Here is a 21,646-nt window from a genome sequence, read left to right as displayed (position 1 = left end):
TCTCAATCATGTTTTAGTTGTCAGAAATGGATATGTTAAAGAACATATGGTGGCTGTGAACATTTCTGAACAAAGTGAACATAATCCATGACGACACCACGTTTCCTCCAAAATGTGCCAGTGCAAATATAATATATGAGAACGGCACTTTAAGGAGACGGGGCTGAAATAAGTGTTTAAGAGTGAAGTGAGAGCTCTGGAAAGACTTGCAGTAACACACAAGCATGCACACGCACACCTGTCTCGCACTTCAAAGTTAATGTATTTACACAGATGGACAGAGAACAGGGTGCGTCCTGGCTGACATCTCTATGTATGTGAGTATGTGTGCATGTGCGTGGGTGTTGAAGTTCCTGCATGTCTCTATGTGCACACCTGTTCACATGCGAGTGTGTGTGTGCAAATATGCACTTGCAGTTCAATGTTTTGCACATGTATAATTACACTCTTTTATGTTTTAGTTGTGTGGGTCTGCGCGGGCTGCCACGCTATTCTACATGCAGTGTGTGAATGAGGCTGGTTTTTGTGTGTGTGTGTGTGTGTGTGTGTGTGTGTGTGTGTGTGTGTGTGTGTGTGTGTGTGTGTGTGTGTGTGTGTGTGTGTGTGTGTGTGTGTGTGTGTGCATATAAGGTGTGGCCTGCGGCAGTTTTCAGGGTGACATTTGAAAGAATTCACATCATCATTCTATAGAACCTTTTCATCCGTATATTAAAGGGGCAAAAAGACAAAAGCTGTTGACAGAGATGGAGAGAGAGGAGGAGAGGAAGGTGAGATGACGAGGAACTGGAGTTTCCAGTGTGTCAGATGGAGAAAAATGGGAAGAAAAAAGAGGAGTATATGACTTACAATGCAAAGTATAGTATTGCCTGAGGACACAGACATACAGGAACATGAACTCCCTCCTCGCTTGTCATCCACCCTCCCTCCTGCTGTCGCTCTTTGATAGTACTTTTCCGATGGTCTTTTCAGCGTTTACATCCACAAGAGCCTCATTCTGAGCAGGTTCCAACAAAGCATGCCGACTATTATTTTACCACTGTTCATTTTCCACGCACGGAATTTCTTTTAAAAAAATACCACCTGCACAGCAAATGGTCTCTGGTTAATTAGTGTTTTTTTAGTATTGTTTTTTTTGCTCTTCTCCAACTAAAAGGACCATATTCTACTGTATGTCCAGTGGCTGCTGGCATGTGCAATCAGGTCAGAAAAGGTTTGTACTAGTTCTCTGGCTTCTGCATGTTTGGTTTTTTGTTTCTAATTGGTCATTAATCAGTTCAAGCTCCCACAGCTCCCCGTAGTTCATCCACACAGATGTTTTCACTTTGCCTGATTCGACTTCCCCTCAGACCTTGTGTGTGTCGATTAACTGCTTGACTGACATTTCACATAAGAAGCATTAATGTACAGACCAACCCGGGTCCTGAACATGAGCTGATGATGCAGGAATACAGTCACCAAAACAAACACCAAATCAAGGAGTCACCCGTCAGTCTGTGCAACATCATGTTTGTTTGTAAAAAGTCATTGTGAACACAAACTGGACAAATGCTAAATTGCAACAATACATCATTTTTCACGAATTAACCTAATGAGCATGTTTTTGGTCTGTGGGAGTAAGCCGGAGAGAACCCACGCATGAACGGGAAGAACATGCAAACTTCACACAGAAAGGTCCTGCCCGACCCAGGGATCGAACCAGTGACCTTCTTGCTATGAGGCACACGCATTACCTGCTGCGTCCCCGTGCCGCTCGGCACTTCTTGCATACCATATGTATATTGTGAGTTATTCAACACCTTCCTGGCACATGGGGTTGCAGTTATACGGGTAATGTGTTGTTATTGTACCATGTAGTGTTAATATTTATGCACATACAATAGAAAGTGTACTGATTTCATTAGAGTTACTTAAATATCTTGGTGCCCATGTGTCCTTAATACTGAAAATTGCTAACTGTAGCCACCTAAAGCTGAATAGAGCTTTAAATTGAGTGAACATTGTTTACAGTGATAACGCCGTCTTGCAGAAAGACAGCTTAAATCTAATAAGCAGTTCTTGCACAGTTTATCACACAGTGAGTGTTTTTATGTCTGCATCTTTTCTGAAAGTTGGAAATAATCATGTTTATAATAGATGGATGTAGACTATACCAAAGCATATTTTGTAAAACTGGTATTTGTTGTTTTACCTGATATGGCATTTCTGATATGCTAATAATCATGTCAAAATGTCTGTGCACCAACCTGGAAGAGTGGAATAAGCAGAAGGAGGTACGTAAATGAAGACTTCAGACAAATCAGGACAGGCCAGGAATTAGCCAGAGGCAGGAAACTCACACAAAGACATGTAAATGATAGAAATGCACCACATGACGCCATGTGAAACAGCGCTATCTACAGTGTATCTGCTTTAGCCAAAGGCAACTACAGTTTCAGTTTATTTGATTTAAGTCGCCCTTAAAACAGCAAACTGATTTGCCTCACTAACGCATACACATACAAGCATTAAGATATACTGTATATTTGCATAGCAGATGCAGACACAAATCAAGATTAAAATAGAAACAAGTTCAACAAACTTAAATACCAAGGAATCAGATAAACATAAAAAAAAAACAGCTCAAACACAATTAAAGAGAATAAAAGCAGAAGGATTTTGTCAGTGATCAGCTGCAACAGTGGCAGTGAGCAAAAATCTTAGGTATGAGTCTGCCTCTTTTGTGTGTGTGTGTGTGTGTGTGTGTGTGTGTGTGTGTGTGTGTGTGTGTGTGTGTGTGTGTGTGTGTGTGTGTGTTTGTGTGCATAAGCGTGTACTGTAGTCAGTAATGACTTCAGCTCAGCACCGTGTTGCATGAATTAAACATCCATCGACTGATGAGTCGAGCACTGACATCATCTGTGAAGTCACTCTGCTGCTGGATGATTCAGCTGTAAGACTACAGACTACTTGTTTTTTTAACCCTACATCCTATTTTGCATGTAATTTTTTTCTTTTCTTTTTTTTGTTACAGTTGTCTTCATCATATCACAACAAATGTTACATCCTGCTGTTGGCACCTCTGCTCTCCTTTCCTCCTCAGCTCTTCACTCCTTTCATTTCAACACATTTTCATCACTTGGCCTTCTTTCTCTTCCTTTCTGCTTTTCACATCTCATTTCCTCAATTCTCTCCTTCATTCTTTTCCTGCCTTTCTTCTCTCTTCTTCTCTCCAGACTTCCATGTCTCTCCTCCTTTCACCAGTTCTCCACTCCCCTCCTCCTCTCTCCTCCTCTTAACCTCTGCGTTTCATTCCTTTCTCACTCCCCTCATCAGCTGTCTTCCTCGAGTCCTGCATCTTCTTCTGGAAGCTGCATGTCGCCAAGTTTTATGTGGTTTTACTGTGCATTTTGTAGGTTAGCCTGTTGAACTTGGTGTTTTATTTTGCACACCTAATGCAGCTAACGGTTGTTTTCCCACGGGCTGAGCTGATGTTGAGCTAATGCAATACTGAGTGACAGTCAAGAGAATCTGTGCGAGAGTTAAGCGTCATTTGAGGCAAACTGAATAATGAGAGTAGTGCTGAGGATGCTTTTTATACTTCATACTGCAGCGCTGGGCTGTTCTGCTTCTCTCCAGTATGTATCCATGACCTTTGGGATCCAGTCAAAGCTCTGCTAGCTGAAGACAGTCTACACAGTGGTAATGTTTTCCAAACTTCTGCATACCTGAAGAACAACACCAGTAACTGCAGTCGGAAAGTTTGGACTTGGGAAAAGCAGTTCAGTACAAGATGGCAGCCCCTCAAACTCAAAGATTTGATGATTTCATAGTGGAATCAGCCTGTCGGTCAACCTCCAATCTGACTCCCTCAGATGATCTCAGACATCAGCAGCTTTACCTGCGCATGGACAGGATGGTAGAGGAGCTCACCCATTGTTTTCAGGTGTGGGAGAAGAGTTTATGACATGTATTCAAATCAACAGCCCAACCATAGAGACCCTTCCCTCTGAAGAAGCCCCCAAAAGCCTTGCTTTAGAGAATTCAATTAACATGCAGGAAGAGACCATCTCTGACACAGCCACTATGTTCCAAATGCTTGATGAAGACTTATTTCCCACCCTGACTGTCTTCCAAGTGGCCCTCACATTTCCAGTCAGCAGCTGTGAAAGCTCCTTCACACATTATTGAGGAGCACCGTGGCTCAATGACCTCGCCACCACGTTGCCTGAAAAGTACAATCTGGATGCCATAAACCCCCGACAATGATACAGACAGATTTGCTCAACTGAAACCATGTCGGTACAGCCGCATGTTGCCACCACAAAAATGGAAAAGGAGAAAAAACTCAGACAACAATAGGAAGGCAAAAACAATGAGGGGATGGGAGAGAAGAAAAGGAGAGTTGGCAGCAGGAAAGGAGTGATGAGTGAGGAAAGAAGAATGGGCTGGAGGTTACTTGAGAGGTTAGAACAGATTTTGCAGCAGGAGGATTCTCGCATCAGTGTCACACACCGATGAATTTATTGCCTCAGTTGACTCCATTTACCATCAAGAACTTCATTTAATCTCTGCTTAGTTCATATTGAGCTAGTGCAGTTCAGTTTGCTGTATATTTATCACTCCTTTTTCAAAGCAGACGTAGTGAGCTTTCAAAGCCGGAAAAGCACAGGTGGCGTTAATCACATGAACGATGCCATCGTTAGTTTTATTTACACCTGTACTGGTCCTGTTTTGTTGAGCCAAAATGTCTGCGTGAGTGTTCACGTATGCTTTCCATCTTTGCAAACCATCTTATCTTCAAAGCTCATGGTTAGAATAAAATGTGAAATGAAAAAGCATGCAAGGGCGTTTCAGTGTCTTCTCACGGGCCATCCTCTCTCTATAAAAACATGTCAGACTGTACTTGTTCTCTCCATCTCTCCAGCCTTTCTCCCTCTTTTCCCAGCTTTTGTCCAGGTCTACCCTAGTTAGGAGAAAACCAGTGGGACTCCACAAAACAGGCTTCACCCCATCCTCCTCAGCTGCTTCATCCTTAAAATATCCATTCTATCACCTCTGCGTCTGTACTCAATTTTATCATCTGTTTCTACTTGCATGTACTATACATATTTTTTTTCCCTCAATCTGACAGGTCTGTGTGATTCCAAACAATCATTTTATGTTCGGATTGTGAAAACAGAAGAATTTATGTGCATCTGGTCCCTGACAGCAGGGTTTGTCATACGATCAGACAATATAGACAACAGTGAAGCATGCAACTTACGTAATCCTCTCTGGAAATGCACACAGATATATGCACACACTCAGGTCAGACAGACAGATCAGATTGATGACTATAGGATATCTGATGCACGTCTGGATTTGGCTAAGCTGTGGCTTATTACATCATCATCAGAGCACAGCTTGGAGAACAGCTCACTGAATTAAGGCCTGTTCTCAGTGTGCATTCAGCTCAAAAGGTCCAGCAGAAGGCTGCTTTGTGGTTCCACATTGAGGCTAACACATTTCAACAAAAGCTGTTGTAAGACTAATGAGACGGGCAGATCAGTCAGCTCAATCCCAGTTAAATGCCAGGAATGTGAATCCCATTGCTGACTGGCATGACCCCCACCCACAACAGAACAGCTGATGTCAATCCGCATCTTAATGCTGCTATCATGCCCGGATAGCTCAGTGTTTCTCAATTCCGGTTGTCGGGCCCCCCTGCCCTGCATGTTTTAGATGTCTCCTGCTCCAACACACCTGATTCAAATAAGCAGCTCGTTATCCGGACACTGCAGAGCTTGATGACAAGCTGATCATTTGAATCAGGTCTGTTGGAGGAGGGAAACATCTAAAACATGCAGGGCCGTAGGGCCCGACAACCGGAATTGAGAAACACTGGGATAGCTTGAGATTGGAAACAGTTTTTCCTGATTACATAGGTTGTATTTTTGCAGCGCTATTATTAAATGAAACACTTAAAGAAGTACATGCACCGATGCCATTTTACCTGTCTGACAGGGCGTGAAAGATGGAAACAGAGACAGAGACAGTCTCCAACCCTCACTGGGTGTGTGCAAACAACAGCTCATTTTTCTGCAGTGAGGTTTGAACCCACTTATGCTGTGGTTGCATGCCAATTTGGCCTGGTACTGCAAAAAGGAAAACTACCTGACGTTCCATTAGAACATATAAAACACACACCTAAAGGCAGAAGGTCACAAACACTGGTGCACATTGATTGGTGTGGATCAGTGATTTCCAACCTGGGGTATCTGTAACCCAGAGGGTACATCTTTGATTTAAAGGACAAAAAACACTGCATGTTGCAATAGAGAGCATGTGGAAGCCAGTTTAGGAGGTGAGCAGAGAATTTCAAACATCTAAAAGTGATGGTTAATGACTGCTTTGTCAAATTAGTTTTGTTGGAAAATCTTGCCTCAGGCGCTCCGTTGTTGAGAGTTGGCCTTGCTAAAAGTAATTGCTAAACAGTTGAAGCAGTAAGCTGAAAGCAATGGACGAATGGGTCAAACATCTCCATCTGCCCTAAGAATGCAAAGTGACCACAACAACCAAACCACTGACACTTTGATTATTAAAAAATATTAGCAAGAATATCATTTTTTATGTAATTAGTGTAAGATATCATTCAGTTTAAAATCAATTCAAATGAACACATTTGGAATATGACTGTGGTGTTGATGAAGGTGTACTACCCTAAAAGCTGCTTGCATTAGATGCCAGATGCCAGCAGTAGGCCTTATTTGAATTTCTGAAAGCTTGAACACCATGCATGAAAGTCAAAAGTAGGCCCTCTTTCCTCTGCTCCCTGCCACCTTTTCAAAAACTGTCCCATATATGGGGCCTTTCTTCTTTTTCTAATAGTATAAAACATGAAAACATGGTTCACCTGCTGGGTACGATCTGTACTACTGAAAATGAATCAAAATCATTCTAACATTTTCTGTTCAAAGCATGAGGAAACAAGCCAGAATTCACTAAAACCAGCGTTGCTTACCAACAAACATTCACCACATACCTGTACAAAATGATGCAAATGGTGTGTTGGATGAATTGTTTCACTGTTGTCCGATGAACAAACATTTCCTACAAACACATCGATCCCAAGACAAAACATGACACAGCTCCAAAATTTGAATCCACAAACAGGAAATGATGTCAGTGTTGCATTCAGGGACATTAGCAAACTTCCAAGAGCTCCTGCATGGCCAGGCCGCAGAAAACTCTGCACAAATTCATGCAATGACATAATTTAAAAACTTAAAAGGAAAAAATACACTGCTCCATAGTATACAATGTGACATACACTCATTTACTTTAAGAGATTAGGGATTTTCACAGTACATCATATGACAAATAAACATATCCAGTGTGTTACATATTGCTTTTTCTATAGCTTCTACCTTCACTAAAGCACTGCTATTTTACCAGTTACTCTAAATCTGTAAGTAGTGCCTTCAAACTCTTGATTCAAGAAATCTGGGAGACACCTGAAGGGGTTCTGTCCAGAACAATGAATATAAATGCTTTCAGCATCTGTCAGCTACTCACTCATTAAGGTACTCATTAAGGTTCTTATTCATATTCTCCATCAGGCTAAAACTCCCAGCTGACTGTATGGCTGTTCAGAGATCACAGTGCATAAAAATGACAACTTTGATTGTGATATCACTCATTTCATGGTGTATTAAAGACTTTTGTGGACACAGAAAATGGGACCAAACTTTGCTGCTATATGTTTTGTAGCAGAGAGCAAGGAGTGGAAATTAAAAACTACAAAAAAGAAAGAAAGAAAGAAAGAAAGAAAGAAAGAAAGAAAGAAAGAAAGAAAGAAAGAAAGAAAGAAAGAAAGAAAGAAAGAAAGAAAGAATTGCAAAACTGATTACGGGTTTAAAGCTGTAAATGCTGGTGAGAGGTAGATGTTTTAAAACTGTGTGCTCATGAAGTCCTGATTCATCATTTCATGGGAGAAAAGGTACCTCAACCCACTTGAAGTTGAATTCTGACCTACCGTGAACAGACCTGGTATAGTGACAGATATGTATGAGGGAATGGCTTTTGCAGAGTATCATCATAAACCCATTGTCATAAATGTTGAAACTCTTTGTGTGACGGAGTGGTCGGAGGACAGAAAGGCAAGGGGAACAAGATTTTGGCAGGATTCATGTCTTGACCAGCTGCCATTTTTATGCACCTGATCTACTGGTTGCCAAAAACTTCTAGGCAAAACGTACCAAGCTCAGACATAGTTTCCCTTTATCCACATCTGGTGCCAAAAGATGAAGTGGGTGAAGCCTGCAAGAAGAGGTGGGCACCTGAGATAATGCCGAATAAGATGTTCATTATCAAAAGCATTTCAGTGTCCGTACATGTGGGGTTATCCTAATAGTCAAACTGGTTGCAATGCCACATTCTAGCAAGTGCAGAAACCTGCTTCAGCCTTGGATGTTTATTGTTTTCTGAGGATTTTTCTTTCGGCCAGGTAATCTCACAAGGTCTACTTGGTCAAAACAAAACAAAGAAAAGAACAGACCAATGAGATAAAAGCAAACAGATCACACAGCATGTAAAATAATTTCATAATCCATCTAACAATCATGTATTGAGAACTTCTACACCAAGTACACATTGTGTACTTATCTGTTCAAAATTGTAAATACCAAAAAGAAGAAATGTACGTTTTCAGTTGTTGCACCCTCGACATCAGAGAAGAGACGGGGGCATGGATTTTCAGTTCTGACTAACAATGTCATCATTGGTAATTTGAGCAGACCAGCATCTACTGTAGGCACAAAACATGGTTTGTAATACCACTTAAGTTCCATCGGATACACAAGCAGTTAAGTTGGTAAGCTGAAGTTGGTTAGCCATGGTTCAGTCCCATCTGTGATTATGCTCCGATGCTCCATTGTTCCGTATGCTAGTTATTCCAGGTTGTGATATGAATCATGGACTAACATATAAAGGTATGCTGAGGTTTACAGACCATCTGTTTCTGTAAGTCTGACAGTCTAGTTATTTACCATAACCTAATCTGGACCCATGAGAGCAAGACAGCTAACAGCTAGCTCGACCTGCTGCCTTTTAAAGCCTAATGCAGGACAAATAACAGCACAGCGTGCAGTGAACTACAGGCGTGAAAACCCCCGAACGGCAAAATGGGTCCTCTAACATTGTAAAGCACAGCTGCCCACCAGATGTTCCTGGTGAAAAAAATGTTTTAATTAATTCATTATTTTAATAATCTGAGCAAACCAGGCCAGTCAGTTAAGGGAACTTGGGATCCCAGTACCATTCTTCATCTTGGCAACACAAGAGGTGTTTGCTTTTGGCCCACAATTAAGGGTCAGACCACAAATCACTAAATCTGATCACTAATAGTAGTTGATCAACACGATATGGGGATGTTGAAAAAGTGGGGAAAAGCATCTTGATTAATGTTCATAGGCTACTGGGCTGTGATGTATAACGCATCATGAAAGTTGACCTGTCTCCAAGCAACACTGGCCCCCAAGTATCGGTGAACCTAGTGTCCACTAACATGTCCAAAAAACTATTTTGTCAGTATCAGTACAGCTATATTTCCTTCCACAAAAAGTGAGGAGAATTCAAAGTTCGGTTTGACTGTAACATTACAAAAGCTAATTTAATTCATATGCTAATTTGTTGTTAACAACTACAGTATACAATGATAGCTAGACCAAATAGTATGTTAGCGAGCTAACAAGCTGAAATTAGCTAAACACGAAATCAATCATATAGCAGTGATGAACTGACTGGCTCACAGTAAACAAACATATGGCCCAGTTGTACAAAATAAAATCTGTTGACAGTCAATAGCTGAAGATTTCCAACATGGCTGGCAGAGGTTGTGTGACACCAGTAAATTCTTTTATGCGAGATACAGCTCTTCTATTTGGGAAGTAGGAATTCAGATTTATTACGTACCTCCAGGGATGTCAGAGTTACATTCTGGTATTTCATAATGAATGAAGGCTGATCAGGTTTATTCCTTTGACCCTTAAAGGTGTGAGATCATTTCTAGCTCACTCCCATTCACAGTTTGCAAAAGAGTTGACTTTCTCTTTGCTCTGAGAAGATATTAAGTGTGGTTTGCTGCAGCTGTAGAAGTCCATATGGCTAACAGGAAAGACATTTGGTTCACAGATGATCTATATCTAATGATAGTGTGGAGTGGGCTCTACGAGTGGCATGCAGCAGTGTGCCACATTGGCATGGAGTACATAGCGCAGGCCATAGGGGAACACCAGCAGCCGCGTGCTGACTGACGCATCAGTTGTAGTAAAGTCCGACAACGAGTCAACATGATTCCTGAATTCTACGGAGACAAACGAGCTGGAACACAGTAAATGGTGTAAAGAAAATGAGTCGCTCCTCTGGCAGGCTCATGTGTGCTTTCAGTACCATGTATTGAAAAGTAAAGAAAACGTGGAATGTTGTGTCTGCTACAAATTCTGTTAAAAAAAAATACATAAAGAGCATAAGCGCATAAAGCCGAATATTCTGTCAGTGCCCTGCCTGAGCAATGAGCCACGATGTCCATCAGTCTGTTTGTGTTGAATCTGCCCATTTGTTAAAAGTCCTTCTCCTTCTTTAATATTCATTTGTTCAGCCTAATACAGTAATTATTGCTTGTCTACGCTATGAAGCAAGTGTGCCTCGCTAAATAATTCCTTTTTACCAAAAAGTAAAAATTATAACACTTTATCATGTGAACAGTCAGTGCAAGGAGGAACGACACACAGACAGCCATTCAACCAGTGTGGACAGCGCACAATCCACCACACCGAGACCGATGAATTCAAATTTGTTTAAAATCACGCTGTGGTTTTTTCTTCATCACAGCATTACTGCATCACACACACCAGGACACAAAAGACACAGGCAGAGATATTTATGGACCAAATCACCCGAGCAACATGTTCTCCAGTCCCGAGGCGCGGCTGGTGTGTGTTGTACATGTCACACCGCCGTGTGTCTCGAGTTCTCATTTTCGTTTCTGGGTGACGGGGGAATCTTCCTGGTGAACTGGCTGAAACTGGCGGCCCTACACCTCGCCCTCGGCCCTTCTCCTCCTCCTCCTCTGTCACTCGTCATGGCTTGCATTGGACATGGGGGTAGAGTGCTGTAGCGGCCTGGGATGGGGGGCGCCTGGCTGGGGTGGAGCATGTGGCTGCCCGGGTGGAGGGTGGCGTCCTTGGAGAAGAGGCTCTGGATGAGCTGGAATTTTTCCTTCTCCTCCCGTAAGAAGACGTCGACCAGGAGCTTCTTCTCCCGTTTGAGCTGCTCCACGATGGTTTTGGGAACATCGGGGATCACCCAGGCGACCACGAGGCTGAGGAACATCACCAGATTCTGGAGGATGGAGACAAAAGGAGAAGTTTTATTCATTTATTTCTGCAGAACGCCGGCACACACCTGTCCCTTTCACCTCACGAAGTATCTTTGCCTCACATCTCAACACCATGCCTCCCTGTGCCTCTCTGTGGAGACCTGCCACAGTTGCAAAGACTCTGATCTAGAAACTTGAGAGACACTGACTATGTTTATATGAACTCTAATATTCCATTATTATTCCAAATATGACAAAGTACGAATTTTATTCCCATTAGCCATGTAAACATAGTTACTATAAGAAATTTCTTGAATTGTGAAGGACATTTTGTAGACATATGTCAGTGGACATGCAGGCAGACAGAAAGAGCTGTTTATCAAATGAGCTGGTCGTTAACTGGTTGCGGCATCTGGTAATGTTCTTGATCATGATGAGAGTACATGACCAATTGAAATTAGCATCAGCTCATACCTGGAACAGAATGACGAAGGCCAGTCTTGCAGCCAGGACACACCAGTACTGTTTGGAGAAAGTGTACGCATCTGGAGACCAGGGGGGTTCCCTGTAGTCTTTATACCTAGAACAAAACGCACATGAATGTAGTGTGGATGTCAAAAATTTGCATGCTTGATTTTGTTAACTTGGACAGATTTTGCTCATTTTTTTTCTTAATATTTGAGCTTCTACCATCAGGTTACACAGTTTTTGTCTGTTTTAATTGTGTTTATTGTTGATATACAATCAGGAGTCTGCACAGGATGCTTTATTTTGAAAATTTACTGGATTCTGTATGCTGTTCCTGTGTCTGACTTCCTGCCTGGCTCGATCTGCTCTGTGTAGATGATGTTGTGTCTGTCGATATTAGACCCGGCGAGTATTCTCTGTGGAGCTGAGTGGAGAGCTGCTTCTGGGCTGCTTCTGAAATTTAGGGGTAAGAATCCATCAACCACCAACTTTCCACCTCCACTATCATTTATCATCTTGTGACCCACCCTGATTTATCCTTACCTGGCTGAGACCAAGTGTTATTAAAACACACACTCAGCTTGCACTCTGACTCGAAGTGCAAAAAACTTTATTAGGATTCCTTTCTTTTGTTTCCTTTGTAGTAAACAGTTTTAATTGTCCTTGCAAAACAAACGGCAAAAAATTCAAACCACATGTTGAGCTAACAGAGGACGGTTTAAAATGAGAGCAAGGAATCGACGAGAGGGACGAGAGGACAATCAGAGAGTAAGAAAGAGGAAAAGGACAGAGGCAGATGCATGAAAGGAAAAATTAGAGGTAACGGGAAAAGAAATGGAGGAGAGAAAGACTGGAATGTCTTCTATTTCTAGCAAATTTAACACAACCACAATAGAAGTTATGTGACTGGACATGTTGAGGATGTGGCCTCATCCAGTACAACACACACACACACACACACACACACACACACACACACACACAGATGGCATGAAACGGTCACCAACTGGTGTTTTGGTCACCAGATCTAATGCATATAAATAAAAATATTCTTGAGCCAGTGTTTGATTTGTAAAATTAGCTCATTGTATAGATTCAGTCATATTTAGCTTTTGCTCTCTTTAAAAAAATTGTTCACTTCAAAAGATTTCCCTTATTTGTCGCTGATTCTTGTGTTGATGTATTAAGTGTTTCACAGACCGGCGCAGATCTGGCGCAAGTGCTGCATTAGCAGACTGTAACAGGCCATAAAAAGAAAACAAGGCGCAGTAATGTAACCTGTGGCAGTCGGACAATTCAGACACCATGGCTGCTGCTGCCGCTGAATGTGCTGGCTGCAGCACAACAAGAAAAGATCAGACAGCAAAGTAAAATGATGCCAAGTAGGAGCAGGGCTGCTTGAGATGCAGACACATCGAGGAGGCGAAGGAGTTTCTCGGTTTGAAGGAGAAACCCTTCGATGTTTTGTCATTTTCTGTCACTGACCACTCTCTCATTAAGCTATTGTGGACGTCTGACAATGCGGTTTCCTGTCGGATGCAATCCCTCCTAAACAACATAACGAATCCCTCATAAAGTGTAAAACATAAGGAAGGTTTCACCGTTTTTATGCTCAACTTCATGTATTTTGTAACTATTTGGCCGCACTAACTCATTCAAAATCAAAATCAGCCCTTCAGCAAAACAGTTTGGATATTACAGTCAGTGCTGGTCAAGTGACTGTGAATTATGTATGTGTTTTAACCAAAATGGGATTTGAGTAGGGGTATTCAAATTATGAAATGCTATTTTTAATCAACCGTACACATTTGCAAACTGTCAGGGACCACAGTACAGACATTTCAGGACCAACCCCTGGCAGATATTTTATAGTTCGGAAAATACTTTCATCTGCATTCATGTCTTTAAGCTGAAGAGAGGAGAGGAATGAAGGATAGCTTTATGTGACTGTACTGTTGGGCCCCATCTTCACAAACACTCAGCCATTTCCTGTGGGATGCAAAGTACAACATATAGCATTCCTTTCAAGGCAAAAGCTGGGAGACAATCCATCTCTTTGTTATTCCAGAGAACATCTTGAGGCAGAAGAATGCATTCTCCCAAACCACTGAAAGTACAGATATAGATACGGATAAAAGCCAATGAGATTTATAGTAAAAGATCAACATTATGTGGAGCTATGGCTAAAGATAGGAGTTTTATTACCTTAAATCTGGGCATTAAGATAGACATCAGACAGAGTCAAGTAAAATAATAAGAGGAAACTGCATGGTCCAACAAAAAGACAGAAGATCAACAGGATCAAGATGAAACATTCTGTGGAAGAAGAGGTAATTAAGCGATGACATATTGATGAGCCACTGAATGCACGGATCATAGGAACATGAGCAACATCAGCAAACACAGCATGCATAAATCTATTTCCTCTGTAGCTGCCTGCTTATTGTCTTTACTGCACGTCTTTACATAAAGAAAAACCATGAAGGGATGTAACCCAGTGCCAGAGTACTACTGATCCCAACAAAGCACTTGTCTGGGAGCATGGAAGCAGGATGGCAACCATCTATGTCAAATGGTTTAGATCTCTCAACCTGCTGCCTTAAAGGACACTTTCAGAGTGAGCTGACTTTTGCTTCTCATTCCTTCCCGCTCAATCAAAATAAGCTGATCAACATAATCTATTACTATCAGAGTCTGACAATCATAATCAAAACTGTTATATTGTGATTTTCATGTCTCAACCAATAGCTAAGATCCGCCTCCTATCAATCAAAATCCTGTCAAGCGATAGGCTCTGTCACTAAAGACATTGTGACATGTCACAGCAGGAAAAGCACAGGTGTAAAAGAAAATAGTTATGGCTGAATTCCATTTAGCTTCAGTTTCAGGGTGCTGGCTCGCTGTCACGCTGTCATGGCTGACTGGGACACTTGAACAGAGCAGAGCCATTGTTAAAGGTGTACTATGCAGGATTTCCCCCCCAAAAAAGACAACCTCAGTGTCTCTAAATCATCACTCATGACCCGGTAGAAGTGTGAGGTGGTCTATTTGCCCTCTGCCTTTTCTTTTTTCTTCTTATTTTTCTGTGTTTGGGACGTTGCAACCTTTGGGCAGTGAGTTTGTAGCCCCCGGCCAATAACGCGCAGGTGAGGTTGCTAAAGATAGCAAATTTGTACCAGACCGTAAGCAGCACACATCCAAGAGGAAGCTGTGAAAATGGCGGCCACAGCGGCGAATGACTCTTAGTTTACGAACAGTAACCGACAATTCCTGCATAGTATGCTCCTTTTCCTGCTACAATGAGGAAAAAAGTCTGCTGTGAAAAAGACCTGCCAGACAAACCAAAGCAGGACTCTTCCACCTGTTTGTGCAGCTAAAATTACAGTTGTATATTCAAGAGTTTTAGATATTTCTTAACGCCCTATAAGAGAAAAGGAATGCAGGACACTGTCTTTACCATGAACACACAGTGGTTTAACATGTGATGCCTCAGATCAAAGCCTTCTATTGAGACAGCTGACACCTACACACACTCGTGAAAAAACTTCCTCTGACACCAAAATAGATAAAATGGCTTAATTGAGCTGTCTCACCGACTACTTGACTAGCAGTATAGAAATAACAGAGGAGGGCGAGGTGTGTGTGTGTGTGTGTGTGTGTGTGTGTGTGTGTGTGTGTGTGTGTGTGCGCGTTAGCAGGGTCTTATGGTGTCTGATTCCTTCTCCTTATACAGTCATGAGTGAGGAATGCTGCCGGTGAGAGTCCACTCTTCTCTCCCTCTCTTTTTTCTTTCATCTATTCATCTTTCTCTCACTCGCTCGCCAGCGTTTTACCGTATTTTGTTGTGGAACAATTTCAAATGTGTGAAACAAGACCTCCCGTCACACCACGCTCAATTCAACTTAACTTGCCTTAAAATATCATTCTCAAAGAACATTTTTTCCCACTCTTTCTCTCTTCCTGTGTGTGTGTGAGTGTGTATTTTCTAGACGCTCCATGTTTGGTTATAATAGTGCAGCTCGGCAGCAACTGGAGCATCTAACTCAATATTAGGTCCGTAAGACCTCTCAATGAGATTATGGCGAGTACGTGAGAGAGTGTGTGTGTGTGTGTGTGTGTGTGTGTGTGTGTGTGTGTGTGTGTGTGTGTGTGTGTGTGTGTGTGTGTGTGTGTGTGTGTATTCCTGAGAGTTCCTGCTGCCAATACAGTGCCTCCTGGGATCCAGGAATAAATTTACAGACAAACAAGGGTCAGCCCATTCCCATCCTTAAAACACACACACCACACACACTAACCCCTCATTGTAGAGCGTGGCTGCAGTCAGGTAATGCCATAGTGGAGACCAGTGACCTAAAACAAGAGTATCTGTCATGTGGAGGAACATGTGTGCTGCATGCTGTATGTTTGAGCATGTGTCTTTCAGTTTTCTGTTATTATTCCAGACACTCTGTTTGTTCTTTCCCACTGTTTTGTTCCTCTTTTCCCAGAATCGTTAAGAGCAGAGAACGGACAACAGGTCCGGCACCCTTCTTACTCTGATCCAAAAACACTTCCATGCCTCTGCAGTTTATGACTCCCCCCTGGCTGGGTACAGAGAGAGGAACAAGATCAGAAAAACACTGAGCTCCAAAATTCCCGCTCAGTGTGTGAAAGATTAGCTTCTGACAGATAAAGGCTCACTGACCACGCAGCTCCAGCTGTCACTTCATAGTTGCAGTTTGGGAGAAATTAAATTAAAGATCCCTTAGATTGGGCCTCCTCCTCAGCACGTATCAATACAGTAATCTTCATGCTCCACATTTAAGACAGTTCTGGTGCTCATGTGCAGCCAAAGACCACAGCTGTCCCACAGATGCTTGTGTTTTTAGACCTTGTCAGCTCAATTGTGGCATTTGGGAATGAGATGTTTTCTGACTATGATGTCTCACAGCTGACCATGAAAACACCCGCACAGTTAGTCATGAACAATGTATTGTACACCACTGATGCCACTGTCACTAAACTCTGAGTGTTGTTGTGTCTCAATGCTCCCTTCTGGCAAGTGAGTGTTAATCTGCAGTGACCAGATGTCCCAGTTTGTCCAGAAGTGTCCCGGTTTAAAGCTGGGTGTCCTTGGTCCTGACAAATATCTGTTAAACACTAAAATGAATGTCTTCATTCACCACCAAATTGTCCTGGTTTTCACCACAGTTAAAATAAGAATTCAAATAACTGTTTTCTGCTCTTTCACAGACTTTTATTACGTTCTGTGCCACTCATTAATACCTAATCCAACACAAAAATATCATCAATGTACCACGAGTCTGAATTCAACACTGCTTTGTCTGCATGTGTATCAATCAATCAATGTGTCGTTGTAGCTAGCCTATGAGTCTCAGGCTCATGCTTTCTTACAGAACCTGTCAGCACACTAATGATCAGCTGCCATGCTGAAGAGATGATTTCCATTGTGTTGAAAGGTGTGCTTGGTAGATGTGCTGAAATAATAGCGCCCCATCCTGATGAAAACACCTGTGTTATGTGCATAAGCACATACACCCCACGTCAACCTGCTTTTTTCTGATTTTTAGCCACGATTGCAGCAGGAAAGCAGGCAAAATCAGTCGAGAGTGAAACATCTCAACAATTGTGAAATGGATTGTTATGAAATGTAGTAGAGATATTCTCATGTCGACCGCCATCATGGGGTTGACATTTTTGGTTTTAAATTAAATTTCTTGACATATACTCAGTGGATTTCCTTTAATCAGAAGCAGATATGGCACCCAGACAATCTATCCCAGTGCGGGATAATGTAACTCCTTGGCCCTCACTTGACTTCCTGGTGATAAGAGCATAACTACAGCCAACTTCCCATCAGCCCAGGGAACAAGCTCTGTCTTGACATAAAGCAGTAGGAATTCTTTTCAAAGTCTTGTCACAATCATTTGTGACATATAAAGCTGACAAAGCTGAGAGCTCATGGTTAACTTGTTCTGTCTCTTGTTTTTATTATCCTTCATTTATCTGTTCATGTTGTAAAAAGTGTTCTTGTTTCTTTTATTTTTAAATAACTGTAAAACCTACCAGCTGAATATGTGATTTAAATGTAACAGTCAGGAATGCTAAAAAAAGGCCAACTAAATGACAGTCGGGGCTGGTAAGGGTTTAATATGTATTCAATGCCTGCAGTTCATTTGGAAAGTATTGTATTCTGTCCTAGCTTTTTTGTAATTGAAGTTGTGCATATAACAATTCTGACCACAAAAATCATTAAAATCGTTGCTTAGAACTGGTTCGTGCGACAAAAGCAGGGTGAAGTCCTTCCAGCTGTCTACTGGAGCAACGATTTAAACCTGAATGCATTTGTTCTTAAATTCAGGACCAAATTTTCCACAATCTCTTAATAATGTGCTCCTTGTCTGCTGATTACACGCATCATTAAAGATGTTTTTTTGCAACAGCGGGATTAAGATAGTGGATAACAGACCATGTGTTGGATATTTGGTGCAACTGGTCTTCAGGGCATTCTGACACGTAAATTAATGTGAAGCTGATATAAAGTTTTTTTCATCACATCATAGTTTCCTGTGCTTTCTATTTGCAATTTCCAGATTCACAATATGTTTATATACCCAACATCTTCATCGCTGTCAATCAAACTCTGAAGAAATGGTTAATTTTTGGCTGAAATGAATCAAGTGTAAAACTGTTTTATTTGCAGATCATTCTTCTCTGGAGGAAGCCTGAAAGTTTTCCTGACAGTGGCAACTCTTAGAAATCTTAACCATCAGGAGAATTCATACTTGACCCACGTTTTATTTAGCACTCATTTAGCACTGGGAATACAGTAGAGAAAGCATGACTGCAGAGATGTACAGTGATGCTCTGCCCACTGATGCAGAAACTGTCTTCAAGTTCCTCACATTGCTGTTTTTAAATGTCATTAAATATTTAATCCCTCAGTGGTTGGCTTCTATCACACCATCCATCTATTTATCCATTCATCCATCCATCATCAACTACAGTGCCTCTCCCCTTCCTTCCTCTCCTCTGTTATTTCTACATTGTTCCATGCTTCCCTGTCTCCGGCTTTATCTTATCATCTGTTCAATGACATTGTCCTTCCTCTCGCCACTCACTCTTTGACTCCCTCATCCGTCCATTTATTCATTCTTGACCGATTTTTCCTCCCTCCTGCATACAGTACATTCACACATACAACAAGAGGCCCCAAATTAACTGGGTCAAAAAGACAGAAAGAAAGAAATGAACTGTCTGGAGCATCTGACATGCTCTGAATTACAGAGTTGAATCATTTGCCGAGAGCCCAGAGGCGCTGCCCACAACATAGGCGGCTAACACACTGCCTAGACACAGTCTGTGCATAGACGATACAGCACTTCACACATTTTTAGACACACACCCCCTTCTTGGAACATCTTCCCGCCTAATTCATGCCTATAAGCATTCAAAGCCTACAATATCTCGACGTGTTTGAGACGTGACGTACCACACCACATTGGCACAAAGACTGTATTCTTGCACTGTCATTCTTTGCTGTCTTATGTAACAGCAGGTTGGCCTCTGTGGGCGCCGGCCTGTGACCTTTTCATCTACAGTGCTTTATATTGATATTATGAAAGAGACGCTTGCCACTGGCATGCGTGAAAATGCATAATAGATACAATAGTGCACTGTCTTTTGAGGCTTCTAACATCAAGCTTAATTTGTGTCATGACAATATCCCATTCGTCCTTGTTGTCTCAGGACCTAAACTGCCTTAATACTGTTTGCATTAACTGCATCTGCATCTCCAACCCAAAACTGTTACTTCCTCGCCATTTGCCACATTGGTGACTAAGAGAAAAAGTTCACTTTGTATCATTTGGTGGTTGTGGTGGGGACCAAGATGGTGGCAGAAAATGCCTGCAAAACTTAATGACAGCAGAGTGCTCAACAATCATTATTGAAGAAAAAAAATAAATTTCTAAGAACTAACTGATCTTTGGAGACTCAAGCAATGTAACATCACTTATGTAATGCTTTATGCAGATGATATATTATTATATGTATCAAATGCTGATATCTCAATTCTAACTACAGTCACTTTAATTGAACATTCTGGATACAGGGCCAGCTATGCCTTTAATTCTGCAGCCTTGCCTGATTTTCTGCTTTTTCTGCTATCACAAACGCAGATGCTTGTTTTGTTGCACAAAACAGAAAGATTGTGCTTCATGTGCAAAAGTTTTCTGAGTTTCTGATGACTGCAAACGGTAAACAGTAAAGGGCTGTGTTCTTCCGGTGTGAATGTAAGAAAATGCAGATGTTATTCAAAAGGTTTCTCGATATGGATGAATGTTTGAAAGGAAAAAGTTGAGCTGGAGATGGACATCAGCTCCATGAACCTCAGATCAAAGAAAGGCATCCTTCTCTCAAATTACACAAATACTAGCAATGAAATAAGCATATCATTGGTAGTTACTTGTCATTGATGCAGAGACTGAAGGAGAGTCTTAATGTATTTGGTAAGGTCAAAGCTATAAGCTATGACAAGACAGAAAAATGGGGTGCATGTGCATGTACAAGTATGTATTTTTATTGGTGGCTATTTTTGCTGTATTCTGAATTAAATAAGTATTATTTTCATAAAACTCATTGATTTGTTCTTTCTACGTACAAGTTACAAGTACTGCTTCCAAAATCTCAAACTGTTATGCGTGTGTGTGTGTGTGTGTGTGTGTGTGTGTGTGTGTGTGTGTGTGTGTGTGTGTGTGTGTTTTTACCGGCAGAAGGTGATGTCCCCGAGCTCGGAGTTCTGCGGTGCCGTGCCCGGTTTAAAATTGGACACGTTGAAGTAGGAGAGCGTGTGGTCAATGAAGCCATGCATGGTACCGGTCTGACTGAACATGTATTGGTAGACGAGCCGAGGGATGAAGTCCGACGTGAAGGAGATCACAAAGGCCTCCACAGGGAAAGAGACAGGGTGAAAAAGTGAACCACCTTACTGCCACAACAAAAAATACACCGTGAGACAAGAAGTTTTGTCCAGGAAATCTGGTGATTCATCAAAGTGAAAGAGGTACTGTTTATTTTTGATATGTTTAAAAGCTCCTGCAAACTATGCATTTTAGATATATTTGAGTAATGCATTGACATCTATTCATTTTGTAGCATTAAATAAAGTGTGTAGTACTGATAGATGCATGATTAGGTTCATGCACAAAAAGGGGAACTCTGCTGTCAGTTTCATTGCCTTGTGTGTGTGCGTGTGTGTGTGTGTGTGTGTGTGTGTGTGTGTGTGTGTGTGTGTGTGTGTGTGTGTGTGTGTGTGTGTGTGTGTGTGTGTGTGTGTGTGTGTGTGTGTGTGTGTGTCCAATGCCCCAAAGCTCTAAAATAAATAAAAACTCCTGCTGCTTGGTTTTCTGAATCCTCCTCAAATCTGTTTAGTATTAAAAGTAAACGGAGTAGGATTTTGTTTGCTGGCCAAGGACAAATCCCAAGAAGAACTTTCCTGATTCCACAAACACACACACACCTTGACCTTCACAGATCACCATGTTAAGGTGTTTCAGGCATAATTCTGGGATCTCGCAAGGTCGTGACAGATGACCTCTCAGAGTGAGCGGAGAGGTTAGAGCTCTGTTCAACATCAACTGTTATCATTGTGAGCGATGGATCCATTAAAATATTTGCAGACATTCACACAACAGAACTGATGAAAGCTGGATTACATGTCGAAATGTCCCAGCAGAGAAGTTCAAGGTCAGTGGCAAAGCACTGTTATGCAATCCTTGTTAACCTTTGACATCTATTCCTGTCCATCTATGATGTCTTTGAGGTTAACTATCCAAGTCCTTC

At 41.7% G+C, this 21,646-nt stretch overlaps 1 protein-coding gene across 1 annotated transcript in view; it reads right to left on the bottom strand.

Moving 5' to 3' along the window:
- Window positions 1–7,275: 7,275 nt before the first annotated feature.
- Window positions 7,276–21,646, bottom strand: part of ano2b (anoctamin 2b) — a 54,956-nt gene continuing 40,585 nt past the window's right edge. Inside the window, exons 22-24 of the mRNA XM_070992117.1 lie at window positions 20,572–20,750; window positions 11,810–11,915; window positions 7,276–11,358 (exon numbers count right to left, since the gene is read on the bottom strand). Coding sequence (XP_070848218.1) covers window positions 10,966–11,358; window positions 11,810–11,915; window positions 20,572–20,750 — 678 coding nt within the window. The 3' untranslated portion in view covers window positions 7,276–10,965. The remainder of the gene's footprint in view (window positions 11,359–11,809; window positions 11,916–20,571; window positions 20,751–21,646) is intronic.

This window comes from Chaetodon trifascialis, chromosome 22 (assembly GCF_039877785.1).
Source record: "Chaetodon trifascialis isolate fChaTrf1 chromosome 22, fChaTrf1.hap1, whole genome shotgun sequence".
Taxonomy (NCBI): domain Eukaryota; kingdom Metazoa; phylum Chordata; class Actinopteri; order Chaetodontiformes; family Chaetodontidae; genus Chaetodon; species Chaetodon trifascialis.
Note: the sequence above shows the minus strand (reverse complement) of the source record. Positions and strands in the feature narration are given on the sequence as shown.